This window comes from Lucilia cuprina, chromosome 4, assembly GCF_022045245.1.
Source record: "Lucilia cuprina isolate Lc7/37 chromosome 4, ASM2204524v1, whole genome shotgun sequence".
Classification (NCBI taxonomy): domain Eukaryota; kingdom Metazoa; phylum Arthropoda; class Insecta; order Diptera; family Calliphoridae; genus Lucilia; species Lucilia cuprina.
This window is the reverse complement of record NC_060952.1, coordinates 2151428-2178684: the sequence shown is the minus strand read 5'-3', so window position 1 is coordinate 2178684 and position 27257 is coordinate 2151428. Positions and strand designations below refer to the sequence as shown.

The 27257-nt window shown below is 28.5% G+C and overlaps 6 protein-coding genes across 9 annotated transcripts; 4 read left to right on the top strand and 2 right to left on the bottom strand.

Annotated features, from left to right (window-relative positions):
* Nucleotides 1-9624: 9624 nt before the first annotated feature.
* Nucleotides 9625-15278, top strand: LOC111690518 (extensin). The gene is made up of 3 exons (XM_023453014.2): nucleotides 9625-10018; nucleotides 13909-14181; nucleotides 14247-15278. The coding sequence occupies exons 1-3, from the start codon at nucleotides 10007-10009 to the stop codon at nucleotides 14988-14990; spliced, it is 1029 nt and encodes a 342-aa protein (XP_023308782.2). The 5' UTR covers nucleotides 9625-10006; the 3' UTR covers nucleotides 14991-15278.
* Nucleotides 15279-15421: 143 nt separating this feature from the next.
* Nucleotides 15422-16465, top strand: LOC111690598. The gene is made up of 2 exons (XM_046948852.1): nucleotides 15422-15991; nucleotides 16063-16465. Exons 1-2 carry the CDS (start codon nucleotides 15934-15936, stop codon nucleotides 16335-16337), a joined length of 333 nt encoding a protein of 110 aa, XP_046804808.1. The 5' UTR covers nucleotides 15422-15933; the 3' UTR covers nucleotides 16338-16465.
* Nucleotides 16466-16948: 483 nt separating this feature from the next.
* On the top strand, nucleotides 16949-18095 carry LOC111690537 (pterin-4-alpha-carbinolamine dehydratase). The gene is made up of 3 exons (XM_023453038.2): nucleotides 16949-17106; nucleotides 17182-17296; nucleotides 17695-18095. The coding sequence occupies exons 1-3, from the start codon at nucleotides 16970-16972 to the stop codon at nucleotides 17992-17994; spliced, it is 552 nt and encodes a 183-aa protein (XP_023308806.2). The 5' UTR covers nucleotides 16949-16969; the 3' UTR covers nucleotides 17995-18095.
* On the bottom strand, nucleotides 17990-18891 carry LOC111690536 (N-alpha-acetyltransferase 40). Its single transcript, XM_023453037.2, has 2 exons — nucleotides 18426-18891; nucleotides 17990-18351 (listed from the first exon to the last, which is right to left on the bottom strand). The coding sequence occupies exons 1-2, from the start codon at nucleotides 18797-18799 to the stop codon at nucleotides 18111-18113; spliced, it is 615 nt and encodes a 204-aa protein (XP_023308805.2). The 5' UTR covers nucleotides 18800-18891; the 3' UTR covers nucleotides 17990-18110.
* A 444-nt stretch (nucleotides 18892-19335) lies between these two features.
* LOC111690588 lies at nucleotides 19336-19936 on the top strand. The gene has a single exon (XM_023453093.2). The coding sequence runs from the start codon at nucleotides 19431-19433 to the stop codon at nucleotides 19764-19766; it is 336 nt and encodes a 111-aa protein (XP_023308861.1). The 5' UTR covers nucleotides 19336-19430; the 3' UTR covers nucleotides 19767-19936.
* Nucleotides 19937-20359: 423 nt separating this feature from the next.
* On the bottom strand, nucleotides 20360-25778 carry LOC111690501. Of its 4 annotated transcripts, none has more exons than XM_023452992.2 (8): nucleotides 25645-25778; nucleotides 24223-24480; nucleotides 22739-22974; nucleotides 22654-22665; nucleotides 21310-22559; nucleotides 21141-21146; nucleotides 20876-21013; nucleotides 20360-20811 (listed from the first exon to the last, which is right to left on the bottom strand). In XM_023452992.2, exons 2-8 carry the CDS (start codon nucleotides 24389-24391, stop codon nucleotides 20730-20732), a joined length of 1893 nt encoding a protein of 630 aa, XP_023308760.2. In that variant the 5' UTR covers nucleotides 24392-24480; nucleotides 25645-25778; the 3' UTR covers nucleotides 20360-20729. The 4 variants fall into 4 exon arrangements, with proteins under 4 accessions (XP_023308760.2, XP_023308761.2, XP_023308762.2 ...); XM_023452993.2 differs by having other exon boundaries at nucleotides 22739-22971; XM_023452994.2 differs by lacking the exon at nucleotides 21141-21146.
* Nucleotides 25779-27257: the final 1479 nt, after the last annotated feature.

The window sequence follows — 27257 nt, the reverse complement described above, 5'->3', positions numbered from 1 at the left end:
CGAAAAAAATTGCAAGTTTTAAATGAATTCTAAACTTTCAAATGAAAATTTAAAAATTATTTATACATTTTTTAGATTAAAACTTGGAAAATGTAAAAATAAAACAAATTATAAATATAGAAAAAAATGTTCAAGCATAATATTACATTGCCAAAACTGAACCGTTTTAGAGTTAAAAAAAAAACAAATATTTTTTATACAAATATTATGTTTAATCAAAACAAAATTCCCATTTTTATGATAAATATCATGCAGTATTTTAAACTCCTCGTTTTCGTGAGAGTACAATGAATCTCTTATTTAATTGCTACAACAAAATAATTGGATAATTTGTTTAACAATTGTTTGTAAAAAGCTAAACAATAATTAAACAACAAAAAATATATATTTTATAAGAATCTAATTGGTCAAAGATGTATCGGATTGGTAATTATTAAATATTAACACTTCATAAAAATATTTTACGTTTCACCAGTTTGATGAATAAAAACCCTAATTACAATTATGTCGTGATAAAACTTGCCCTCAATTATTGCAACATTGAGCAAAGGGAAATTTTAAGAAAATAAATCAATCATTTTGCAAAAATTATTAAAGATTTCAGAATGAGCACGATTAGAGTGTAATAACTCAGTATTGAAAATTCCCTTGAATATAATTGCGCAGGTTTAACATGTAATTAATTTTCTTAAAAATGTAAACAGTTAAAGGTAACTCCCACTGAAATAAATTATAAAATAACAACACATTGAATCATCATTATTTTGGGAAAATAATCTCAGATTATTTACAATACTTTTTAGCAAGTTGGCCCGTATATGTATGTAGACATTTCAATAAAACTTCAAAATCTTTTAAAATTCGGGTGATGCGTTCGGATCATACATGGGAGTAGTTAATTATATCGATTAATTAATTGACGATTTCATTAGCATTAAATTGAAAAAAAATTATAATTATTTTTTTTTTTCATTGGCATTATTTTGTCTAATGCTAATGGTTTTTAATGAAACGATTTCATTAGTAATTATTTAAAAATAAATTTTCATTACCATTATTCAATGGATTTTAAAAATGTTCGAACATTACTTCTAATTTCGAAATTAATATCGAATATCCGAACATTGTCATTAGGTGAAATCATGTATGGCAAATTTCAGCACATTCGGATCAGAAAAACTAGTTTTAACAGCTTTAAAAATTTTTCGAACACGAGTTCGAATTTTCGAAAAATTTTTTTTAGGTTTTATGACACAGAGATTAATTTAAAAACATAAAAAAAATTTCGAAAATAACTTCGAGATTTCGAACTTAATTTCGAATATTCGAACATATTATTGTATTGTCATCAGATGTACTTATAACTGCAAAATTTCAGCCAATTTGGGCTACGGAAACTGGTTTTAAAAGCTTTCAAACCTCGAATCTTCGAAAAAATTTCCTTAATATATTTTTCGACAATTATTAATACTAATTAAATTCGTTTTTGAAAATTCATTATCAAATTCATTACCATTATCAAAAAAAGTTATAATGAAAAAAATATAATTTTTATTAAATGGTACTTAAAATATTTTTCATTACAATTTTTTTTATAAATGGTAATGAAATTTTAATGCTTAATGAAAAATTCCCATGTATGGTTCGGATAATAGTTATTTGTATGTGGATTTATCCATATGAAACAAAGAAACTTTTTGTTTAAATTTTCCAATTCGTTTTCAATATTGATGAAAGTATAAGTATTCATACGTAATACTTAAGACTGACATTGAACTTTTAACGGTTGTTAATTTGACAGATATTTCGATAAAGAAAAGATTTATTTTAAAGATGACTACTAACTAATATAAGGAAAATTTCAAATATACATTCAAATAATGCATAAATCTTTATTGTTATCAAAAGATTTCAATCCAGATGAAAATCAAAAAACTTTCGATTTTAAAAATAGAATGATATGTGTTTATAAACTCCAGCCTTGAAACTTTATTCAAGAAATATCAATAATCCTACAAAGTAAATATATAATAAACCATTTCTTAAAAAAAAAAAAAAAACAAGATCAACTCAGCATGATTGCCACCTTGATTCATCATACCGACCTACTCAAACATTTCAAACTAAATTTCTTTCTACACAATCAACCCGTATTAGAAAGTTCAATGGAAAATAATTGAAGTAATTTTCAATTTCATCTTTCAATCTATACTTGTAGTACGTGAGTAAAAGATCCAATGTACGAATACGTTTAGTAATTTTTAAAAACAATAAAATTATGATCGAATCTATCTCAGCTGGAGACAAACAATTTGAATACACACGAGTTCATTTTAGCTATTGTATCGATCACAAGAAAAGCAAAAGGAAGCTCTCAACAAGTGAGGGAGGCAGTGGAGTTAATTTAGAAGTGTGTCTAAAGGTAAATAAAAATACACATTGAAGAAAACAAACTTCAAATTCGAGAAATATACATACATAAATTAAAAATTATTCAAATGAAAACAAAAGTAAAACTCATACGTAGTGTAATGTAATGGATTTTTTTTTCAATTTTTGTTTTCTTTCATTTTTGTGGCAATTCATCAAAAGAAAGTGAAATTTGTTTTGTTTTCGGTAAAAAAAAACGATTATGTATTCATTATGATCTCAAAAATAAGAATTAAAGATAATCAATCATTATCCACATAAACTTATAATGAAATATTTTCGTATATGTGAATTAAAATTCATGGCGATGAACTGGATACAGAAGCAGTTAGAAATTATGTTTGTTTAATGCCTTTATGTCATTAGTTTAAGAGTGTAATGGTTGCCGTTGGCAATGAAATTAGCTAATCACTATATAATCTATTATTAAGACTATTCAATAGACTAGTCCAACATAGGATATAAAATAGTTATATAATAGTCTATAGATTAGTCAATAAACCAACCTAGAACATGGACTAGTTAATACACCAGTCCAGAGACTGATCGGTAGATTAGTCTGTAGGCTAGCCAATAGATAAGAACTGAAATTGTACTTTTAATTCTAAAGATTTTTATAAAATAAAGCTATTCGTTGTTGTTGTAACAGCTAAAACTATACAATAATCTAATTGATGGATTCTACGTCAATGTCCAGGCCTAAAAATTGGTCTACTTCAACTGGATACGTCCATAAATCCATTGGACAGAGTTTGCTGAGCAGTTGAATATGTTTTGGGTGTCATGAGGGCCCTGACCACATGCAGGACATTCGTTGGAGACGCCACGGTCTATACGTGACCAGTAGGCATTGACAACAACAACAAAACTATTCGTAATGTTATTAGCTATAGACTAGTCCAAAACATAGACATGTCAAGCTGTAGACTAAAACGTATCTGGTACAATAGTTTTCTTTTAAATGGACATGGAATTTTAAATTTTAAAGCCTTGTTTACACAGAAAATTTCTCCTAAACATACATTAATACAAAATTAAACAAGTATGAATTTATAGTCGGACATTGCCGACCATATGATACCCTACACCAGTCAGTATGTTAAAATTGTGGATTTTTTTTTAAATAAAGCATTTAATTTGTTTTATTGTGCAAGAGGGCTCATAGGGGAGAAGGGGTAAATATGGTCCTATCCTTATAAATTTTGGTAGAAGAATTAACGTCTACTTCAAAGTCATTTATGTAGATTTTAATCGTTTTATTAGTAATTATAAGTTAATTTTGACCTACATGTCATTATCTGAAGGGGATTTTGTATGGGGCTAGGGTCAAATGAAGCCCGATCACTATAAAAATTAGTATTGTCATTTATTGTTCTATAAAACTAATATTTGTTGATTTTTGTTGACATTATAATACATTTAACGTAATTATGAGCCTAAAGGCCCGATTCGGGGAGTACGGTTGTATGGGGGCTAGGAGAAATAATGGACAGATTACAACCATTTTAGTTTAATAGCGTTCGTCCTTGAACCAAAAAAAGAGTATGTGCCAAATTTCATCAAATTATCTTGAAAATTGCGACCTGTAGCGTGCGCACAAGGTTTACATGGATACACAGACAGACAGACGGACGGACGGACATAGCTTAATCGACTCAGAAAGTGATTCTGAGGCGATTGGTATATTTTAAGGTGAGTCTAGGACCAATATTTTTGGGTGTTACAAACTTCAGCACAAACGCATAATACCCTGCCCACTATAGTGGTGTAGGTTATAAAAAAAAGTTAAAAAGAAATCTTACGAGGAGAGGAAGAAGAATCTAAAACAAATATGCAACTTTTAGAAGAATAAATCTTTTTTTTTTTGCATAAAAAGTGAAAGAAATTCATTCAACAAATAATTCCCATCATAAATTATGAACTAAACAATGGTAAAAGGTTTTTCTTTACGAAGAAAAAATGGCAGAACTTTCAATCTCAAATGAAATGAAAAAGAAACTTGTAGAGCAACAAACTAAAATATTTATTTAATATTTGTACTCGTACGTGTATTTACTTTCATTATTATGGACAGCAAACGATTTCAATTCCTTTAAAATCAACTCAATAAATGTTGTGAAAAGGGAAACTACGTAAGTATTTTGATAAAATTTACCTCGTCTTCAACGTACAAAGCACAATAACATGAATCGCAAAACTGAAGTAAACTATTATCAGACTTAGACGGCTAATTAAATACCGTAATGCATTTTAATAGTTTTATACAAAACACTGGGGAATGTAATTCTACAATATAATTACATTAGACAACTGACCAGCCGGTGATCTTTATTTTCAAAGGTACTAATCGTATTTAAAAAAAAAAAACTTTTAATTGTACTTTTGCTTCTTCAAATCTGGTCTATTCTTTCGTTATAATTCAGTAAAAATCGTTAACTAGGTAAACTAGTTAACTAAAACATATTAACTCCATTACTATGTATAGGGTACAAAGCATAACAAAAACAAAAATTTAACCTAAATATTGCCACAAACTAAAACATTGCAATTGCGTTTAAAAAAGAAAAAAAAATATTGTTTGGGAAAACAATAGGCAGCGTACAAGCATACCTTCTTTTCTTTCATTCAAAACAACAAGAAAGAAAAGCGGAAATTGACAACGACAAAGACCAACAGACATGTTGACGACGCTAAGGCAGACAAACTTACTTACAACTCAGTGAATGCATGCATGCATGCATGAAGAGGAATGGTCGGAAGGATGAATGGGGCAACTTTTAATCATACCAAAGAGTTTAGTGCACAAATCATTGATGGCATAAATACCAAAGCATACAAAACTACTTGAGATCAAAATGAAATGATTTAAATGAATTTTTAAAAATACTACATACTTGACTCGCAAGTAATAATCTTAACTGCATTGCTTTGTTGTTAGCTGGTTCACTGATAGATTCATAAACACAAAACGCTGTCAGTTTGTTCGTTTGTCGGTCTTAAGACACACTTTAAGAAGTAAACAAATTAAATACAATGTAAATCATGTTGTTGTGTTAACATGAAACGCAACATATTCAAATCCGTTTTATGCCCACGCGCTGCAAAAGCCCTCAGAAGGCAACAGACAATCAAACACAAATTGTTGGAAAAAAATTGCCCACAACATTAAAGTTTTCAAATGACAGACAAACCAACTGGATAAGTAATAACTGGCTTAATACAAGTAAAAACGTAAATACATACATTACACATAAATTATTATTTTTTTGGCTTATTTTATAACAAATAAAATTGAATGTACTGGTAATGCAGGGAATTGGGTCATTTCACAACCTAAATAAATATTTTTCTGAAAACCCACTTTATACAAAGAATACAGAATTCAGATATTTAAGAAAATCGACGCACAAATCGAGGGTCATAAATAAAAAAAAAGAAACATAAAAATAACAACTGCAACCTTTGGGCAAGTAATTAAATACATATATTCGATTTAAAACAGCGTAAATTGTAAAAATCTTTGCCAAATCACTAGCATTTCTACTTAATTTATATTTTTTACAACTTGTGGGGGTCTTTTCTTTAACATTTGTAAGTTCTTATAACTGTTAAGGTATGCTACACTAATGAAAATGTGCTTACACAGAATATAAACTACTTTGACATAAACTTCAGACTCTATTTTTAATACAAATAAAAAAGTAATACAATAAACTCAAGAGCTCAAAAATGACTCATGAAATCATGATGATTATGCGTTTTTCCTATATTTACTTCAAATTAAACCCAAGCTAGAATCCAATACTCATGTTCTTTCGCCTTACTTTCCAATGTGGTCGGACAAATAGCTGTAGCGCATCCTGCTTCAATTTCCAGGTTGCTAAAAAAGAGTCTAAATGAAACGGAGATCACGTTCTCTCATTTAAATCATGTATATTATTTCCAAATCTATTTTAGAAAATAAAAAGTTAATATAATTGTATTTCTGAAATTTTCATTTTTATTCTAAAATTTTCCAATGGTATTTCAAAATTCTGAAATCGAATTTTCAAATAAAATTTTAAATTTCTGAAATACAATTGGAAATTTTTAAATACCGTGGGAAATTTCTAAAATACAGTTGAAAATTTCCAATTGGAAAGCATATTTAAGTTAAATAAAAATTTTCTAAAATACAATTGGAAACTTTTGAAATACAATTAGGAAGTTCCTAAATACATTTAAAGAGTTTCTCAAGGCTTAAGTGTCGAATTCTTCCTAGCCACTGTACCCAGTCCCAATGGTCCTTTAAAACCCAGTCTATCAATAGACTACCATATCTCAAGGAGTTTTTCATTCTGGCCGCAGATCCTTGATGATGTTTATCATTAGGTATGAAGTATCCTTTTGCCATTTTTATTTTTTATATAAATATATTTTTATAGAGCCGTTACATCTACCTCACGATGGCGTAATGCAGATCTTAGATGGAATATTTTTAGATACTGAACCGGTCAAAATAGGCCTTAAAAACCTAGTCCCTCATTACATGGACTACCATATTGTCAAGGATTTTTCATTTTGGTCGCAGATCTTAGATGGCATTTAGTATTAAGTATTTTACTTCTACCATTTTACTTCTACATGTGTTTTTTATAAATATATATTTTAGATAGTTACTATCTAATAGGAAAAGAACCTTCCAAAAAGTGTTACTGAAAATGAAAATGTTTATTCTTTTTGAATTTAGTAAACAATGCAGTCGGTGCTTATCAAAATAAATTTTGTAGTTTAGTAAGTCTTTTTATGACATACAATCATGTTTTAAAATTGTACAATACTACTCGTATACAAGAAAACTAAATAATAAAATAATCAAAAAAATACACACTGTACCGTTTTAATCCTATTAGCAATAGTTTCAAGTTGGCGCTTTCACAAATATTTATTTTCTTTTAAATGAAATAAAGTGAAAAAATAATAAAATTGTATCAAAAAAAAAAAAAAAAAACATTTCACATAAAAAACCACAAAGTTTTATGAATGAATAGAGTTGTCAGTAAGTTTGATCTTACAAAAACACAATTTGTTTATAGAAAAAAGATTATTTCTTAAAGGTAAAACTGTTATCAAATACAATCAATTTTTAAATGACCTAGAAAAATTAAGTGGTGAAAATTTTGCATAAACAAATTGATCATCAATAAAATGTATACCTTTAATTTTTCATGTTTTTTGTATTTAACTAATTTGTAAGTAATTACAATGAAATCTTAAAGAATAACAGTTGTAACACAAGCTTTATAGACTCCTATTAAAATTCTCATAAAGTTGAATTCCTACCCACACCTTTTTCACACAATTGTAAATTCATATTTGCAGATACATAAATACATTTTTACTTTTACAATCTAAAGAACTAAATAGACTGGCTATTGTTAGAATTTTATTTTTTTTATACATTTCCTATGTAAAAATGGTCAAGATGCATTTACTTCTGACCATTTTGCAAAAATACTAATAGTAATAATAATGGCAAATAACCATTAGATAGACCAACAGACAGTCAAACACTTGCGGGTAAATACAGCTGACCCAGAGACCAAAAGACAAATTCATCAAAAATTATGGCTAAAATATGAAAAAACTAAACAACAACTTTACAACAGAACAGATCAAAAACAGCAACAACTTTAGCCAGAGGTAATAAAAAACATTGCTAATAAAAAAAAAGTCAAAAGCAACAAGAAAACAATTTCAAATGGATGCAAATTTAACAGATTTACAAATTACTTTTTAGTTAAAGCGCAACAGAATTCAACATTTCTAAAAGACATGTATCGCATGCTGCTCAAGTAGCCAAACAATTAATGAACTATGAATGAGTTTACATTTGCAAATGTACATTTTTGCGTCCTTTTTTTGAAACATAAAAGTACCAGATGTTGTTTTAAGATTTTTGTAGATTATGTATTTTAATTTCATTTCTTCAATTGTTTTAGTAATAATTCTTTTTCATTAGAGTAAACCTTAAAGGATTTTAATAGGAATAATGCTGATTCATTTTCCTCAAATTTTTATACAAAATTTGTTCTATAAACCTTTGATAAATTGTTATGAATAAGGCACTTTTATTGGAATGTTAGAAGATATTTAACGATATTGTCGAAATTTCTGTTTGGACGATTTGTGCGAGTAATGTAAATTGGTTTCAACGATGTCTTATTCCATAAATAAAGTCATTCTATTTCTCAAAATCTAATCAAACTAAGAATTATTTAGTTTTAAATGTTTAGTATACCGCCCTAAAAGGACTAAAAAACAAATGCAGAACAAACTAAATGAGTTTTTAAATTACAGAGCTGTTTTGCAGGCAGAAGATTAACACTTCCGAGTACTTGGTGATATGATCAGTTACAGGTTTTAGCTATAAAAAGTACATTTGAGTTGTAAATAATTTATTTATCATCTCTTACAATCACTTACTCTTGAACTTTTTTTTCAAGTGTATTATATATGTATTTGAGAGAAGTGTATTTGAGAGAATAACAATAAAATTAAAATAGAATAACAACGAAATAAAATATACTGGACTCTCCACTAATCCATGTTAACAATCAAGCAAGATCAATAAAACACATAAAAAAGTATGCGTAAATGGTTTTTCGTTTGTTTTTGTTTGTCTCTTTTTACAAAATACACCCAATTGCAAGCAATACGTGCACACATTCATACATATATATGTATATGTATCTATGTAAGTTGTAGATAGATAGATACAACTCATGTAAATACAAACAAATTAAAAACGTTGTTGGTTGCCAAGAATGACGTCGTCAATGACAATAACAAAAGCAATGAAACTTAACTCTACAGCTGCAGTGATTATAAAATGTTGTTGAGAAGTACACTCTGTTTAAATGGCAAAAACAACAATAAAACTATTCGGTACTTTGGTACTATTACTATAAGTACCACTACAAAGTACCTCTAACACACAAACAATCGCAAATTTTAATATCAATTTCAATTAGATTTCAGTTTCAGTAGATGTTGCTATTGCTGTTGCTATTACTCTTTCTGTTGCTGCTGATATTTTTTTTTTTGTTATTTTATTTATGATGTTTGTATTTTCTGGCTCTTATTGCTGCTGTTGCTGGTTCGTTACCAACGGTTGAAGAAAATAAGGTATAAAAGGTTTCGTACTCCCGTCTAACGGCTCAATCATACATTGACTCTATCTGTGTTAAAACGTCTTAAATAAAAAGTGGTTTATTTTTTGAGTGGAAAAGATATTAATAAATCTCCAGTTCAAATCCCAGAAAAAAATATATATAAAATAAAGTGCAAAAAAAGTCAAGTGTAGAAAAAATATTAATACGGATTATTTGAATTTACCAAGAAACAAACACCTTGGCTGAGTGAGACACAAGTGACATCCTGTGAATTACAAAATTTAACAAAAGCAACTGCAACAGCGATCAAGTACTAAGTGCAATTTGATTTATTCAAACGTTCCTTAGTACAATATACGTGATCGAATGTCAATAATTCTTGCCGTAGGCCTTTAAACGACAGAGAGACAGACAACGAAGTCATGGATATGAAGGTGAATAATAAATAACATATAAAGAACAACTCCATTAACAACAACAACCACTACTACTACTAGTTACTATATATTTAATAATATAATATTTGAACAACAAAAAATACAAATTAAAAAACTAAAACATGTGTAGTGACAGACATAAATGATCAAGTGAATGAATGATGGAATAAAAAATGCATGACTGCAGTAAGTGAACTTGCCTGCCTGATGGTCAAGTAGTCAACTGTTGCATTGCATTTTAAAAGAGGCAACCATATATATTATACCTATAGAGTGATTATAGTTTTATATATTTGTGGATAATCATTATGGTATCCATTCATCCATCTATCTATCCATCCGTACATCAGTCAGTCAGTCAGTCAGACTGTAATAGGACTTCAATAGAATATTAATCGTATCGATGGTTTATTACATTCACTTGTATACAGCAATATACAAATAAATACATTCAGCTACATATATACGTATGTATGCACTTAGTTAGATACAAAACTACACATTACATACATATTTAACTGTATCAACTTCCAAGAATAAAGAGTGAATGGAATAATAGTGAAGTAAAATAAAAAAATAAATAAATTTCCATACTGAACTTTTACATTTTTTATCACATTAGAATAACTTTATAACGGTTAAATTCTTACAACGAACGAATGAATGAACAATGTAAAACATTTTTTAAATTCTTAACAGATTTTATAAACAATAACAATGATTGTTTCTTATTATTTATTATAACTTTTACATTAATTGAAACATTTTATACTGCAGAAAAACATTAAAACGGGTTCAAATTAAAATTTGAACTTTAAAATATAACTTTCTTTATTAAATGTAAGTTTTAATAAAGGACGATGCGTTCAGATTAGATTTTTTACTTAAATACAAATATATTAATGTGTTGTTTCTAGATAACGTATGAATAGTTTCAGTTAAAATTTTACTTGAATTTTTTTCTTACAAAAACAAAATAAAAGTAAAATTTGTGTTCTATCTATTCGCTCGTTGTCTGAAAACAACACATAAGTCTACTTTTTGTTATTCCGGGTCAGCATAGGTTTTGCTTACCTAAATTTATGAAATGTAAATCGTAGGAATTTTTTTAATTTGGTTGGGTTGGTATCTGCACAACACCGCAAAAATGAATTTAAATGTATAAATTATGTATGTTTCGCAGTGTGGTTCCGGTAACTTCAGTGGCCAATTCATATCAGAGGCACTGATAAAGGCCTCTGAAGGCCTTGGTGAATTAACTAACTAATCATGTAAATACGTTTCACAAAATTGATCTTTTGCGTTGGTCATTAATTTAGTCTGTGAAATATTCTTTAAATTATTCCAATTGAGATGTACTTTATGCTATTGGTAAAAAACGTTATCAATTAATTTTGATCAATAATAAATACAGTACATATTATAAATTTGAACATAATAGAAATTTTACATTATATTGGACTATTTAAATTAACTTTTCTTATAATTTTCGTTAATTTAAAATAGTTTTTTTTTTCCAAACAATACAGTTGTATTTTCAAAGGCTCCAATAAAAATATTAAAAAATGTATTCCCTGTGGAGAACTTAATAAAAAAATCAACAACATTTTTAAGTCTATGATACAAAAACAAACTATAAAAGTAGTAAAAAAAGCTCCAACATCTTTCAAATATAATAACGATGATAATAAAAATGATTGGTCTGTCTTAAGTGTGTTAAGCTTCCAAACTAACTGACAACTAATAGACACCGCTACAGGCATACTACATACGAGTATAAAACACTTTCATTTTCCTTAAACAAAACACACTCGAAAACTCTTAAAAAAGTGTAAATAAATAAAAGTGTTGTAGACACTTGGGCTGTGACCTAAATATTTCAAATTCAAGTTCGTCTTAAAATTTGTCAAAATTTCATTTTTGACATTTTGTTACTTTAAAAATATATAAAATAAATAGAAAATTCACTTTTACAAATTGCATTCAATAATTGTATAAACAAACAAATGAAACTGTTTATTATTTAAATTTTCTAGATTCCGGTTGGAAACATTTTGCATCTTGGTTGTCTTAATGTTTAAAGACTTTTTTAAGTTGCGCTTTGTATTATTTCAAATTGCACTAATTTAACTTAGTTTTTATTGGCGGTTATACATACAAATTTCTAATTAATAAAAACAATTAAAAAGATAGCTTTAGTTTTTTTTGTTCTTGTATTTTTACGTATTTATTGTCAGCATTTATTTCAAATAAATTTTTATTAGATAATAGAACAGTGTGGGTCAAAATTGTAAAGAACATATGTACAATGTACATTCTATTATAATACATACTTATATTCTAAACTATTTCTTTTATCAAAAATGCCGAAATTTAGTTGTTTGCTTCTGACGTCACAGAATTTATCCAGAATATATATAATAATAAAACTAATAATTTGATTTCAGCTTTATATTTTGAATAGAACATTTAAATTTGAAATGTGTGAAAATTGAAAAGAAAGATATTTTGTACGAACTGAATTAGAACAAAAAATATCTTAACTTTTCTCCAGATATGTATCAATGCATATACATATATGTATGTATATTTATTTAGTAAAATGTTAATAAAGAATTTGTGCAAAATATAGGCTTGGCTATATAAGCTAGGTTATTGGAATAAAGAAATTGAAATTAAAAATTAAATTAAAAATATGTTATAATTGACACTGTACATTTATACAGTTTAAAATTGACATGATCATGAAAACATAGAACATTTCATTTAGACAATGTACTTATATAGAACGGCACTGAATAAGCTGGGAGTTACCACTGATATAATTTACATTCATACTAGAAATATAACAAGATTAACTGGTTATAAATTAAAGGAGATAAATTGTATTCATATCGTATACACATGTTCATATACGAGCATATACATACATAGTTAAATAATTTATTTCTTTTTAAATATTTATTGTGTTTTCACACAAAGAATTACGTTTAAACATATTATTTATCAATATGGTTTAAATGAATTTTGATCGATCGATTGATCAAATTATTTTATTTTATTTAGTGGCGACACCCTTAAGTTGTCAAAACTTTTGTCAAACTTTTAAATTTTACATGTCAATCAATATTTTGATTCTAATAAAAAAAACTGGAAACCTTATTAACAATTTTTAATATGATTATTTGGCAATTAATGTGATTAAATTGAAATTGACACTTCCGTCTTGTTTGTAACATTAAAAGTAATAATTTATAAATTATTAACACTTTAAGTAGCCAAAAAAGCGGTTTTGTACTTTTATAATTAAAATTTGAAATCATAATCCTGAGAACATACATACTACATACATATGTATGTACTTCAATACAAGTACTATTGATTACAAAGTATGTAGTTGATTTCACAAATGTATTTATTTAAATAAAATCAAATAAACAATTTTCATATTAATTTTTTATACCTACATAGTTGAAATATATTATGATCTTTTAAAATATGAGAATAATTGTAATTATTCGAAAAGTATGGGAAATATGTTCAAAATAGAATGGTAGTATGAGAAAAATTAAAGCTTCTTTTGCATTCCTGATATGGACAATGTAGGCATTCTCTTAATGCAAACGAAAAAGTATTTTCTAGTTTTAAATTTAAAACAACAAATAAATTCGAAAAATTGTTATTGTTTTCAATATAAAATGAGAAAGAAATGTTCGTTCGCATTTAGTGGAACAGGTAGTGAATGTCTCTTTTTGAATAGCAAAACATTGTCATGTCTCAAAACGTGTTGGTAAACCCATAAAATTATTGCAGAAAATTCTAAATAAAAACACACCCAATAACATACATGATTTTGTTATGAATTTTGTTCTTTTGGAATTTTACAGCATATAACAATCATAGTCACTATAATGGTAATAATTGGGTATTCTGAGGGAAAAGCCGCTTTGCGACGTAAGCCCAAAGTATATAATGCTTTGATAACAACAGATGAAGATTTAGTGCAAAGTAGAGCCTACCCAGTGATACAACCAACAATACATGAATCTGGCATTGCTCACTATGGACCTTATGGTCCATTCAATCCATATGGTGTTTATAATCCACATGTGGTAAGACTTGCTCAACCAATTGCACCAGCATTGACGCCGAAGGAGCATGTAAGTTTTAAAATATTATAATTTATGCCAAAATAATACAAATAATTTTCTTTGGCTAATTTCAGCTACCATATCCATTACCATCACCGCAATTTCCGCCTCAAATTATGCAGCAACCTTTAATGCCACAACCTTTATCTGGTTATCCTTTACCGCAAAATCCACCAACAGCCCCAGAAGCAGAAAATCCACAAGCAGCTTCAATCCCACCCACAGGTTTGGAAGAACAACCACAACCTACAGTACAACCTCCGACTGTGGCAATGCAATCAGCTCCTACAGAATTACCGAAAGATCCCAATCAACCTACTAAAATGCCTTCAGAACAATTACCAATACCTCTAAATCAATATGGCTTACCACCTTCACTAATACCACTTAGGCAACCGCAATCATACAGTCCTCGTGCTTATCCTTATGGACCACAACCTTTCCATTTGCCACCATACAGATTCAATCAAATTTCTCCTTTGTATTATAATACTTTGCCAGGTTTACGACAACAATTTCTACCACCCTATGACTATCTGCCAACCGGTCCACAATTTCCCTTGAGTAATACAATACCTAGAGAAAAATTATACCCTCAACCTCCCAGTCAACCGCAGCCACTACCGACAGTCGCACCAACACTCCCTCCACTTACTACCGCTGAAGAACCAACCGAAAGTTCAGTACCATCCACAGAATCAACAGCTCCTGAACCGGCTTTTGAAAATATAAAAAATGGCTCAAAAAGCAAAGATAGCAATGTACCAGATGTGCCACCTCCACCAATACCATCGGGAGCCAAGTCCAAACAATCTTAAGTTGTCTTATATTTCTTTATTTTAAATAATCTTAAATATATTTGTGTATTGTATGTATTAGACAAATTTCTATAAGTTATTAAGTATTTATTACAATTATTATATTTTGGATCTTTAAGATACCATTGAACAACAAACGAAGATATTTAGCTACATATATATGTATGTCATAAGAAATCACTATTAGATTAAATAAGAACATAAAAACGCACTATAAGAAACAAATTTACTAAACTCACTTTACGATTTCAAAAATAAAAAGTATTGCAAATAATTTTGTTATGGAAACATCTGCTTAAAAATATGAATTCTGAATAATAGTCAAAAATACCTTTATTTGGTAGTCAAAAGGTGAGGGTGTTCACATTTAAATACATATACCAATTCATATGACTACAAAGGTTTTACTCTCAAGAGTAATACCTAAAACAACACTTCCTATTACTTACTAAGTCATTGAACTTTTAAAATTAACTTTTCGATTTGGTACATTTTACATGACTACCTCAAAGAATAATTTTACACATTGCAGATGGAGCTAAAATGCATTTTCACATTAACACTAACAAACTATACAATCATATGTACATACAAAATGTCAAAGAATCTTTAATGATCTTTCCCTAATCTCTAGAGGATACATGTGTTATTATTGTATCAAACATGAATAGCAACAAACAATATGCAAAATTGCAATAATTTTGAAAAAAAGATCATTAAGCGTACATGTACACTTTCGCTTTCATCCACAAACTGCTTTCGACATTTACACCAATTCAAGTGCAACAAAAAGCCCAGGCACAGTCAATGACTGTTATCCCCACGGGATTAAACATATGGTGATTAATTAACCAAATAAAATTATCTTGGATACTACAAAAATATATAAAAAGAGGAGATTTTAAATAATCATCTACAGTCTTAAATTGTTCTTTAAAGTGAAATGAAACTAAATTTTAAAAATATTTCAATACTCGTCTTATTGCTTGGATTGTTCTGTGGTATGTAATGAATTGAAAAATAAAAGAAAAAAATACAATTTATTCGAGCGAAGAAACTTTTAATTGTTTAGGAATCCAAGCAGGCACTTTTAAACCGTTTGTGCGCAGTCGTTACAGTTTACGTTGGCGTAAAACCACTGAGATTCCAAAAGTTTGGGATTCATCGACAACTTCTAGCGTTAATCAGGAAACGGAAAAAATATCTTTAAAACCCATCGATACATCGGAGAATCTTAATGAAAATACAATACAATTAACAACTGTCAAGGAATTATTGAGAACGTCTACTCATTCGACAGATTATGATTATTATAATAATGAGGTGGAAGAAGAACATAAAAATTAACTCAACAAAATTTTAAAATATTTTTTATGGCAATCAAATTAGGATAAAAAGGAATTTAACTAATGTTATTTTTAATAAAATCTTCCATAACTAAATAAACAATAAAATGCAAGTTTTTTTAATATAAAAGGCTGTTTCTAGACCAAGGCCAATTAATTCGAATAAAACAAAAATTGATTTTTATGTAAAGGATTCACCCATTCTTTAAAGGCATTCCCAAATTTAAATTCCAGCAATTAATTCGTAAAGCATTCGATATATTTTAATTAATTAATTCCCCCGTGAATTAATTCCAATAGAATGTAAATTTTTATTTGAATGATTAAATATTGTTTAAATTTAATGAGATACCAATAAAAAATTATCATTCATAAAAATATTCGCATTTGTTTGTTAATGTTTATTCCTTAAATCTAATAAACATTTTTTTATAAATAAAAAAAATCAGCGGAAGATAATCATAATTATTTTTTACGGTGTAATTGTCAATAAATAATATTAAGTTCACCCTGTATTATAAATGCATCAATATGGCAGCATTCACTAAAACAGCTGAAATCGTTATAACATAACGTTGACCGTCAACAAAGTTGTTTATAAATTTTAATAAAAATTAAAAAATATAAATAAAAATGCAAATGCAAAGAGGAATTACATTACTATGGTCCTCAGGTCTTGGCAGGAGTCAATGTCAAAAGTTATTCGCTTGTACATTTTATGGCCAAATAACACCTCTTCATCATCCCTCTTCAACAAAGAGTTTAATTGAGTAAGAGAAGTAAAACAAAGTATTAAAAAGCTTTTAATACAAGATTTCAAAAGCATTTTTGTATATTGTTTAAAGTTGCAGTAAGCGATTGAAGTTGATTGAGAAAACAAGATTTTTTGGACCAACAGTAATCAAGAGACAGAATACTACAGCAGGCGTAAAAACTCAATCCATTACCAAGAAAAAAATGGTAAGTAATTGGATACACATTTTGGGGGATATTTTATATGAATAACATACATATAAACAAATTCTAAACACTTGTTGAGTCACTTTAATCATTTTCAAATATTCCAATATATTATTTTACTTAAATATGTACAAAGTATTTTCAGAAAATGTTGACCTTAAGGTCATTCCAAATATTGATAAGACCTAAAGATCTTGAAAAATTAAGTGAAAGTATTTTACATTCAAAAGTTTAAACTGTTTCATGTGCAAACACAATATTACTAATAAACAATTAAATACAATTAAAACCGGTTTAAAAAATTCAACAATTATGCTTTTGTTGAGAACAAGAAGTTCATTGCATTAAAGTTGTAGTTGTAAATGTAAAGTTTATCAAAAAATTGTTTTCCATTTTAGACTAAACTTACCGAACAAGAACGTGCCGAAGTTTTGCAACCTCTATTAAATGCTGGTTGGAGCATGGTAAATGGTCGGGATGCCATATACAAGGAATATTTGTTCAGTGATTTTAACCAAGCTTTCAGTTTCATGTCCGGGGCTGCCTTGTTGGCCGAAAAAATGAATCATCATCCTGAATGGTTTAATGTCTACAATAAAGTCCAAGTAACTATGTCAACACACGACGTTGGTGGTCTTAGTGCTAAAGACATACGTATGGCCAAGTATATGGAAGAACAAGCTAAACGCTTCCTTTAAGTTTTTGTTTAAATAGTTTGTAATTTTTCTTTTGTAAAAATAAAGATGTGTTGTTAGTTTAATTTAACTTCAGCTGGACAAAATATGCTGGCAGAGATGTTCATGATGAATTTAAATTATGTTAGGTTAGTGGGTTTGGAAAAAATTTCATAGTCAGCTTTTTCTAATACATCGGGTGAGGAATCATCCAAAGTATAGCCAATGGCCTTGAAAAATGCTTTGGCATTTTCATTATTTTTAAGTACGGTGAGTACAACCTTCTCCATTTTCCAGTGTTTTGCACATTGCTCTAAGGCCAACATCATATGTTTGCCCAAACCCTGTCTTTGGGCAGTAGGCTCAATTTGCATCTCGTAACTGTGGATTGAGAGGAAAAATGGAGATAAAATTTATATGATTTTTATATTTACTTGGAAATCAATGCAACATACCAGTACAACACGCTGTGACCATAGTCCATATCAAATCTAAACATTGAGTAAGCCACAGGTGTCTTATTTGCGTCTACCGCTACCAAATATCTTGCCCAGGACTTGTTTAAATCACTTTGTTTTACTTTTGGCTGCCAACCCATACTTAACTGTTTGTAAAACGGCGATACATTACGTTCCGCTAGTTTAAAGGCCCATTTCAAAGTTTTGCCATCCATATCATTTTTCGCTCGACTATAAAGGGAAAATTCCTCTGCTGTATTAGATTTGTAGCTTAAAACATCTGTTATGTTTTCGAAGGGATTCTTTGCTCGTGCTGCATTTTCTATATTGCGATGCTGGTTAGATGCACTATTTACACTTGTATTTGTCATTTTGTTCACTTATCGAATGTATTTTATTAAAATTTTATTTCAGTCCACAAAGAAAGTCTTATAAGAACAAAAGGCGGTTAATAATTGTTTACATAGGGTTGCATTCATGAGAGAATAATAAGGTGTTGTCAATTCTACAAAAACAACAAAAGTTGTAAACTTATGTCAAAAAGTATATACGTATGTATGTGGCCAGAGCTGTCTTTTTATATAAACCATAAATAACGACGAAGTCATTAAATACAATTTTAATCTATAATATGTTCATTAAAAAATTTTGTTTTAAATGTGTTTTAATTATAATAGGTATGTATTCAATTACATTTGATAAGAAAAGACTAAAAATGGAAATAATTTTTGTAACGTTTTAGAAATAGATATTATTTATTTATTTTTTTTATTTTTATAAAAATTTTACTACAAAAGTAAATTAAAAATACGTTTTTTTATTTTTTGTGCATCTGGCTGCTCGAAAGTATACATTTTGACAGTTGTAGACAACTTTCATTTAAAAATTACAATCAGCTGTTGCATTGACTTCACCTTATAAGTGCACCCTGTATCTCTTACAGCTGTTTAATATTTACATTTTTGTGTTTTTGTAAAATTCTATAAAAAGTTCAATTAAAAAATGTTTAAAAAACCCAAAAGCAATAAAAATATTACTCCACCCTCGGCGCCCACCTTGGATGAGATTTTGGCAGATATTGATACATTTCAGGTTGATGTAGAGCAACTAAGCAGCAAAAATAAAACACCTGATATAGCCATAAACAATACGGAAGAGTGGTGGTCCGTCTTCGAACAATTCATTGAGGATTTAAAGTGTTTAGAAATGGTGCATAGTGAAGTTGAAGGCTTTAAAATTAAACTTGAATCTTTAAAACTAGAAATTGATACCGAATCAAAGCTACTAAAGAATGAAATAGACCAGCAGCAGCAACTGATTGACGTGGCACTGGAATAACTTACTGTACTATGTGTAGAAAGATTTCATATTCTCAATTATTGTTAACCGCCACAAATAATAAATGTACCGAATTGTATATTCCTTTTTCACCGTATTTAATAAATATTCAATAACACAAGATTAAACAAACGTTTAAAGTTTAAACGTTTGTTTAAACTTTAAACCGATCTTTGTGTTTTATTTGGTTTTTGTTAGCAATTCTTACGAACACTTTGAATAAACCGACGTGTTGAGGAAGTGGATTTGAAAACACACATTCGATAAAAAAATTTAATGCTGAGATTTTTTATTTAATAATTCTAGATTCATTTTATTGATCCAGTGTACATACATATGTCAGTCCATAAGCAAATTCTGACATTCGAAAGCGATCGAAATAAAAACAAAATTTTTTAAAATTTTGTAATTGTTTCGATTGGTGCAATAGTGCAAAATTTGTCAATTCATAATTTCTTACCAAATAGGAAATAAAATAGGTAGGTATATTTACAATTTTAGAAAAATTACCAATATTTCAAAAGTCACATATTTCTTCAAATAATGTTATCAATAATCGACAAACATTTTGCACCTAATGCAAAAACGATGGCTATTAAAATATGTTAACAATGTTTATTAAAATCTGCTTTTTATGGAAAAGGTGTTTGTCACCTTTAACAATCGTTAAATCGCAGTTAGAAAAAACGAAATTTGAACTTTTTTGATCTATACAAAATTAACCAAACATTTAAAGATATAAACAACATTTAATATTTGCAATGAACTTTTAAGAACAATTTATTTTAAGCAAACGATAATAGCTTAGTAGAAGTATTTTCTTATTTCTACTATGGATAATAGCATAACTTTTTTTAAACATTCATATTTTTTTTAGTTTAATTTGAGTATGTTCTTATTAAGCAATTATTTTATTGTAAAACTCTTTATAACATTGTGGTGTTATTAAATGTCACTCTGCGCCTAATCCGACTTAACGGGAACATATGACAAAACAGCTGTTGACAATGGAGCAACTTCGAAATCAGAAATTGAAATTTGGCCACTAAAATAAAGTAAAAATTAAATTTTATATATTTGATAAAATGATTAAAAAGAAATATATTTACGTTTTAGTAGCATTAGATGCATTGCTGAAATATTTGATATTCATTGTTTCTGGTAAACTTGCATTGCCCAAGTTAAGAGGCTGAGGAAGTTCAGTGGGATTAAAAACCACTAAATAACCAGGATTTCCAGACTTTATCCTGTGCCGAGGCAAAATATAAATAATTTATTAATGCCAATCAAAAAAGATAAATGTAACGAATATATGTTAATATATGTATAATATAAATATAATATGATATTTAAGTGCTCAGATATTTCCCTTACCTTTGTCTAATAGTGGTACCATTACCATTTAGTTTAGTTATTTGTGTATTTAGAAAGTAATGTTAGCAATGTGTTAAAAGACAAATGAAAGTTTTTAATGAATTTATTAGACAATGTTATGCAATATCTCATGAGTATATTATATTGTTAAAAGAAAAATATAATTTACCTGGTGTAAGCAACCAATGGATCCACCGATAGCATATCAAAGTCGCCATGCATATATGAGGGTGACGAACGCCATTGATTGAATTGGTCGTAGACTTTATATGAAATATTACCGTATACTTCATCATTCACTGGAAGCACAGGTGTGCCAGGCAACAAAGATAAAAACAAATAAATGGAAAATGGACTGACAGTTGCATCTTCACCCAAATCGGCAACATTCCATTGTACCCAATTATTATTAACCTCTTGCATTATACCCACAAGTTCGCTGCTCAATTTCTTGCCTTTAGGGGCAGCTAAGTTCTTCACAAATTGCCCGTAGATTGGAATATCGACACCCATCTCTCCTGTGCTGGTCTTGTAGTTTTGAGGACGAATGATATCATCAGTCACCGAAAGGAAGGCATCAGCCGAACTATTCTTAACCACGGCACGATATTCATACAGAACATCTCCCAATCCTTCCTGGAATGTGGTTTGGCTATGAGTCCAAAATCCATATTGAGTTAGATCATAATTTGTAGTAACAGCTGGTATTTCATTTTTAAAGTTCTTCGATAATATAAAGAATTTGGTATTTTTCAAACGTATTCCCCCAACACCCAATTCAATAGCATGTTGAAGCACATCACTCAATTCATGTTTTACGATAGAGTCATTCATATGCAAGTCATATAGACCGTCACCGAATTGTGAAAGCACATAATTTCCTGGCATCACTTCAGCCCAAGCCGAACCATTTACCAAAGACAACCAATTGTTGGGAACTTCGACCTTTTCAGTCCACACAAACGCCGAACGTTTGGTTTCATCGTCTAATGCTTGTTTCAATAGTCTAGACGACTTCGGCACGTAATTGGCTGTAATATCAAGAATAACATGAACCTTACTGTCCTTGTAGTGATTAACGATGGTCTTGATTTTCTCCTCAACTTCTGGTTCCCGTATATTATAAGTGTCTTCTGCTGGCAACTCATAAATGACACCGCTGGCCTTAATTTGATCAACTACCGCAACAAGTTCATTGTTCACCTCAAAAGTGGGTAATTTGGCTAAAATGCCACTCTTGTACCAGGGTAATGGTTCAGGTGCAGCGCATTTTGGTGCATCAACAATAATTAGAATTGCACCAACCAGCATTCCCAACCACACCAACCAGAATGATATAAAGAATATCCAACGCAAACGTATCCAGAAGGGATCATTGGCATATTTCATTAGCTCCTCTTTAGTCATGCCGGTAAAAGCCTGCGCAGATTACAATAAATGAATGATACATAAAATAAACAAAATACGGATACAGAAAAATAATATATAAATAGGTAAATTTATTATAACCAACCTCTTGTTTATCCTAAGCACACATTAAAAAGTAATACAAAAAATGGATAATTATTTAACACATTCTTAAAACTAAACACTCTTACCTTTCCATTGACAACGCCAATATCAATCTTAGCATCTCCATTTTGTTGATCTCCCTTAATAAACTTGACTTCCTCACGCTTTTCAGCCAATTTTTCGTTATCTTCGGCACCCAACATTTGCTCATCGGCACCATCATTTACATTGTTCTCTTCCTGCACCATTTTGTTATCACCTGAAGGGGTTTCCTCTTTCAAAACAACTACGTTATCAAGTGGTGATGTTAAAGACTTTTCTACTGCAAATAAGAATTTTTATGAATGAATGTCGAGCCTTCTTTGTTGTTTTAAAGATAACGAATTATACGATGTTTATATAGTAAAATGGCTTATCTTTATTTTAGTGATTTATTTTAATAACGATAGCGGTTAAATTCAATGTTAATATTTACATGTTTGGCTTTGTTTTATTAATTAATTTGTATTTATTTAGTGTATATACCAACATCGTTTCTTAGAACTTACATAGTCATTCCAAACGGCTTTTATCATAGCTAAATTCATGAATATATTCTTAGGCCTTATTCATAAACAAATTTTTTAATTAATAAATAAAATTTCGTATGTATAATTTATTTGTTAAACTTTTTATAAAATAAAATGTTTGTGAATAAAGTGGTAAATGATTAACAACAAATCATAAGCCTTGAGACTGAGCTAAGATTTTTTTAAAATTGGTACTGCATGTCTAACTTTTTCACAAACATGTAAGTGCAAATATGTGGGTATATTTTTTTCGTAAACTTCAATCTTTTTATTCCAATAACCTAGCCTATAAAGGTCATAACAAGAATTTATAATTACGAATTTCTACTTATTTTCTGTATTGGTTTAAAAATGGAGGTATGGCAGAACTTGGGAATGAACTTATTTAGTATTTAAGATCTTGTTAAATATTATCTAAAGAAATTATTTAATTTTGTTAATCTAAAATCACACATAAGTATAGGTATATGTAGATAATAGGATTTTTAATAATATTCATACTTCAACGGTTTTTTCTTCAATAATAATTTTAAGCATAATCAAATGGAGCTTATTAAAGTCGTTAATACAAATTGAATTAAATTGCTTTTTAGTTTGATTAACTACTATAATACATATTTTTTTATTAATGTGGATATGCATGTACAATAATTGTATCAAATGAAAAAGTTTTGCTGACGCAATAGATACTTGATATTTTAGTATACATATTCCTAAGATATTTCTTACATATGTACATAGTACATACATACATACCTCATTTATTCATTGTCACAAAAGCATTTCCTTTGGAACTTTGCCACGTGTGGCGAGAAGGGGAATTTTCAAGTTATTTTACATAAGGTTAAAAACAAATTTTGTATGAATATATATGTACATAAAAACCGGAGTATAAAATGTTTAACTTTTGACACACCCATTCTCATACTTTCATTCAACATTTTATCACTAAACATTAATTTTTTTAACTTAAATATATTACTTATTAAATTCTTTCTTACCTTTGTTGGTACTTGCAAATTTATTATTCTGATCTTTAAATTTTTCTGTATCTTCTGAAATGGGCTTATAAATTTCCACTTCTTTGTCAGTTTGCTTTTCGGAACAATCTAACGTCCCACAGCTGCTCACATTCACTTTTCGACTGTTTCTGTTTAGCAAATTTTTCATTTTTGCTTTCGATTTTATATTCGTATATTTTAGGGATGAAATTCTTGAGTTACCAGATGAGTAAGTAATTTTGTTGTGACTTGGCAACGCTGAAATTCAAAAATATTTATATTTAATTTAACGATCGCATTTAAAATTTGACTAATTTAATTTTGTGTTTGTTTTTTTTTTTTTTGAAAATCAATATAAATTTTGTGTTTTTATTTATTAAAACCTCTCGTAAGATTTTCTTGTTATCAATAAAATTAATGATTATATCGAAAAGTTTTCTGTTTATCAAAAATTTTAAGATCGAATATTTCCTGATTATTAAAAATCTTGACACTTTTTTTAATTTTTATTTGTTTTTTTTTAATATATTTTTGAAGATTTTAGAAAAATTCTTAATTTTTTAATTATTTTTGTTAAATTTTTTTTATTCATCAATGTAAAAAATTTGTATATTTGCATTTATATAAAAAATTAACAAAATTTCTAAACGTTTTTATTTAAGACAGTAGTTTTTGATAAATTTCATTTTCTTGAAAATATAAAAAGATTTTTATGGACAATTTAAATTAATTTTGTTCATCAACATTTTGCATAATTTCTTATAAAATAAAAATTAGAGTAGGAATATCGAAAATATATTTATTGATTTATATTTCGTTTGTAAATATTTGGAAATTTTTTCCAAGAGCATTTTTAAATATTTTTTCAATAATTTAAATCCTAAACTACTCCCCTGTAAACCTGGGTACATGATCCGTTAAGTAGTTTAATCTAAAGCAGACATGAATCATGTCTTTTTATTATAATTTTTTTGATAACAAAATGTCCATACCCTCATTTTATAGGACCATTTTGTGAATTGTGTAATCCTAAAAATTTAGGAGGTAGTAGTTTCGGGATTACTCTGATGTAATGCATAGATGGATTACGTGGTTCTCACAAATGTCATAACAATATAAAATGGCGAGTTCTCCAGATTAATAAAATTTACCAAATTGCTTGGGAACCACAAAATAAAATTAAATAATGAAACTACGACAAAGAATGTAAACGAGCTTTTCTTTAAATCCTTTTCATAACAATTATTAAGCAAAATTTCACTTTTCTAAATATTAACATTTCATCGATAATAAGTAAATATTTTTAATAATTATAATTTAAAATTGATATAATTGCTAAATTTTAAATAGAAAAATATAACAATTTCAACACTAAAATATGTACATATGTATCTTTATAATTTCTGATGTAATTTTGCGTACCACTTTCTAAAGAAATATTTTTATTTTTCAATAATCACTTTCAGCACGTACGTAACGTTCAGACCGATGCATTTAACCAAACTTAACTAAAGTCGTTCGAATATATGAATCTAACTTTAAATGTTTAATTTGAGCTCAATCTGAAAATTAAAATTGCAATTTGCAGACTCAAAGAGCAGGTTTAAAGAAATGTACATAATTCGCAAAAGTATTCATGAACAATAACGTACGTTTACGTCAAGATCGGGTTAAGTTATTTTTTTAACCATATGTAAGGGTCCTATAAATCTATTAGTTCAGGTAAGGAAAAAGTCTGTGATTAAATTGAAAAAGATAATTTCTTTATGGATTTAGTAAAATTTAGAACGCTTTTAAAACTGCATAATTTTTATACCATTTAGTTTTAGTATAAAAGTGTAATTTATGTGTTATGCCGATTTGTTGGGAAGTAATCATCATACAATGTACAAATTAGGGTGGTATACACATTTTGTAAAAATGTTGCACAAAATTAAAAAATATACATATGTATGCAATTTTTAAAGTTTTTGACCCATAATTTATTATAAAAAAATTACCTTATTGTTAAATCGTGCACCCTTACATCTTATGAGGTGACCCAAACGAGAGTAGGATTTAGAAGCCTTCTCAATATGAGCAGTCTGAAGTTAGTATGATGGTACGTATTCTGAGTGGAACACAGGATTACGGAAACAGATTCAGACGAATGAAGAGAAGCACTCTGCAGTACTATATTTGCTACATGCACATAAGAGTATTGACCAAAAATCAGTACGTGGTTGCTAGTAGTGTTCTAATAACGAAACCCTTTTTCAAAGACCATTTTGGTGGAAAAATCTTGCGCGGCAAGTCGATTTTCTAAAACCATTTATAAATAAATAAATATAAATTTTTAATAGTAAAATATAAGTTTTTGAGTACTAAAAGGGCATTGACCACATCCAGTTTTCTATGGTGTATACATATCTTGTGAGTCAAACAATGAAATATTTTTATATCAAAAATTTCCAATTTTGTATTAAAAAAGTTAAAAATTTTTATAAAATCCCAGTAGTTCGACAAAGAGTCAATGCATACGAAAAAGACAGTAATTTCCACTAATAGTTAACCATAATCGTAATTCGTATATTTTGGGTCATTCGTCACGAATGTACCCTTTGTAATTGAGAATAAAGACAGTCGTCACTTTAGTGTCTTCTTTGTAAGCGGGAGCGGAGATAGTCGTCTCTTTTCTGTCCTCAAGTAACCTAGAAATTATACTCTTAAAAGTTGTTTTTTTTTTGTACTTCCGAAAGTAGTTATTTTACCCATCTTTTGAAGAAATGATTATTACTTTCTACTAATATGCCACCATCTGGTTGACTCAAATTTATATTTTTCGGGTCAATCGTATAGTATTCTAGAGAGTAGACGCTTGAAATTTTTAAATTTTAGTTCCATTAATATCTTACCACCTGGCTGACTCCAATTCGTATTTCTTTGGTCTTTCGTCACAAATAAACTCTTTGTAATCGAGAATGAAGACAGTCGTCACTTTAGTGTCCCATTTGTAAGCGAGAGCGGAGGCAATCGTCCCTTTACTGTCTCTTTGT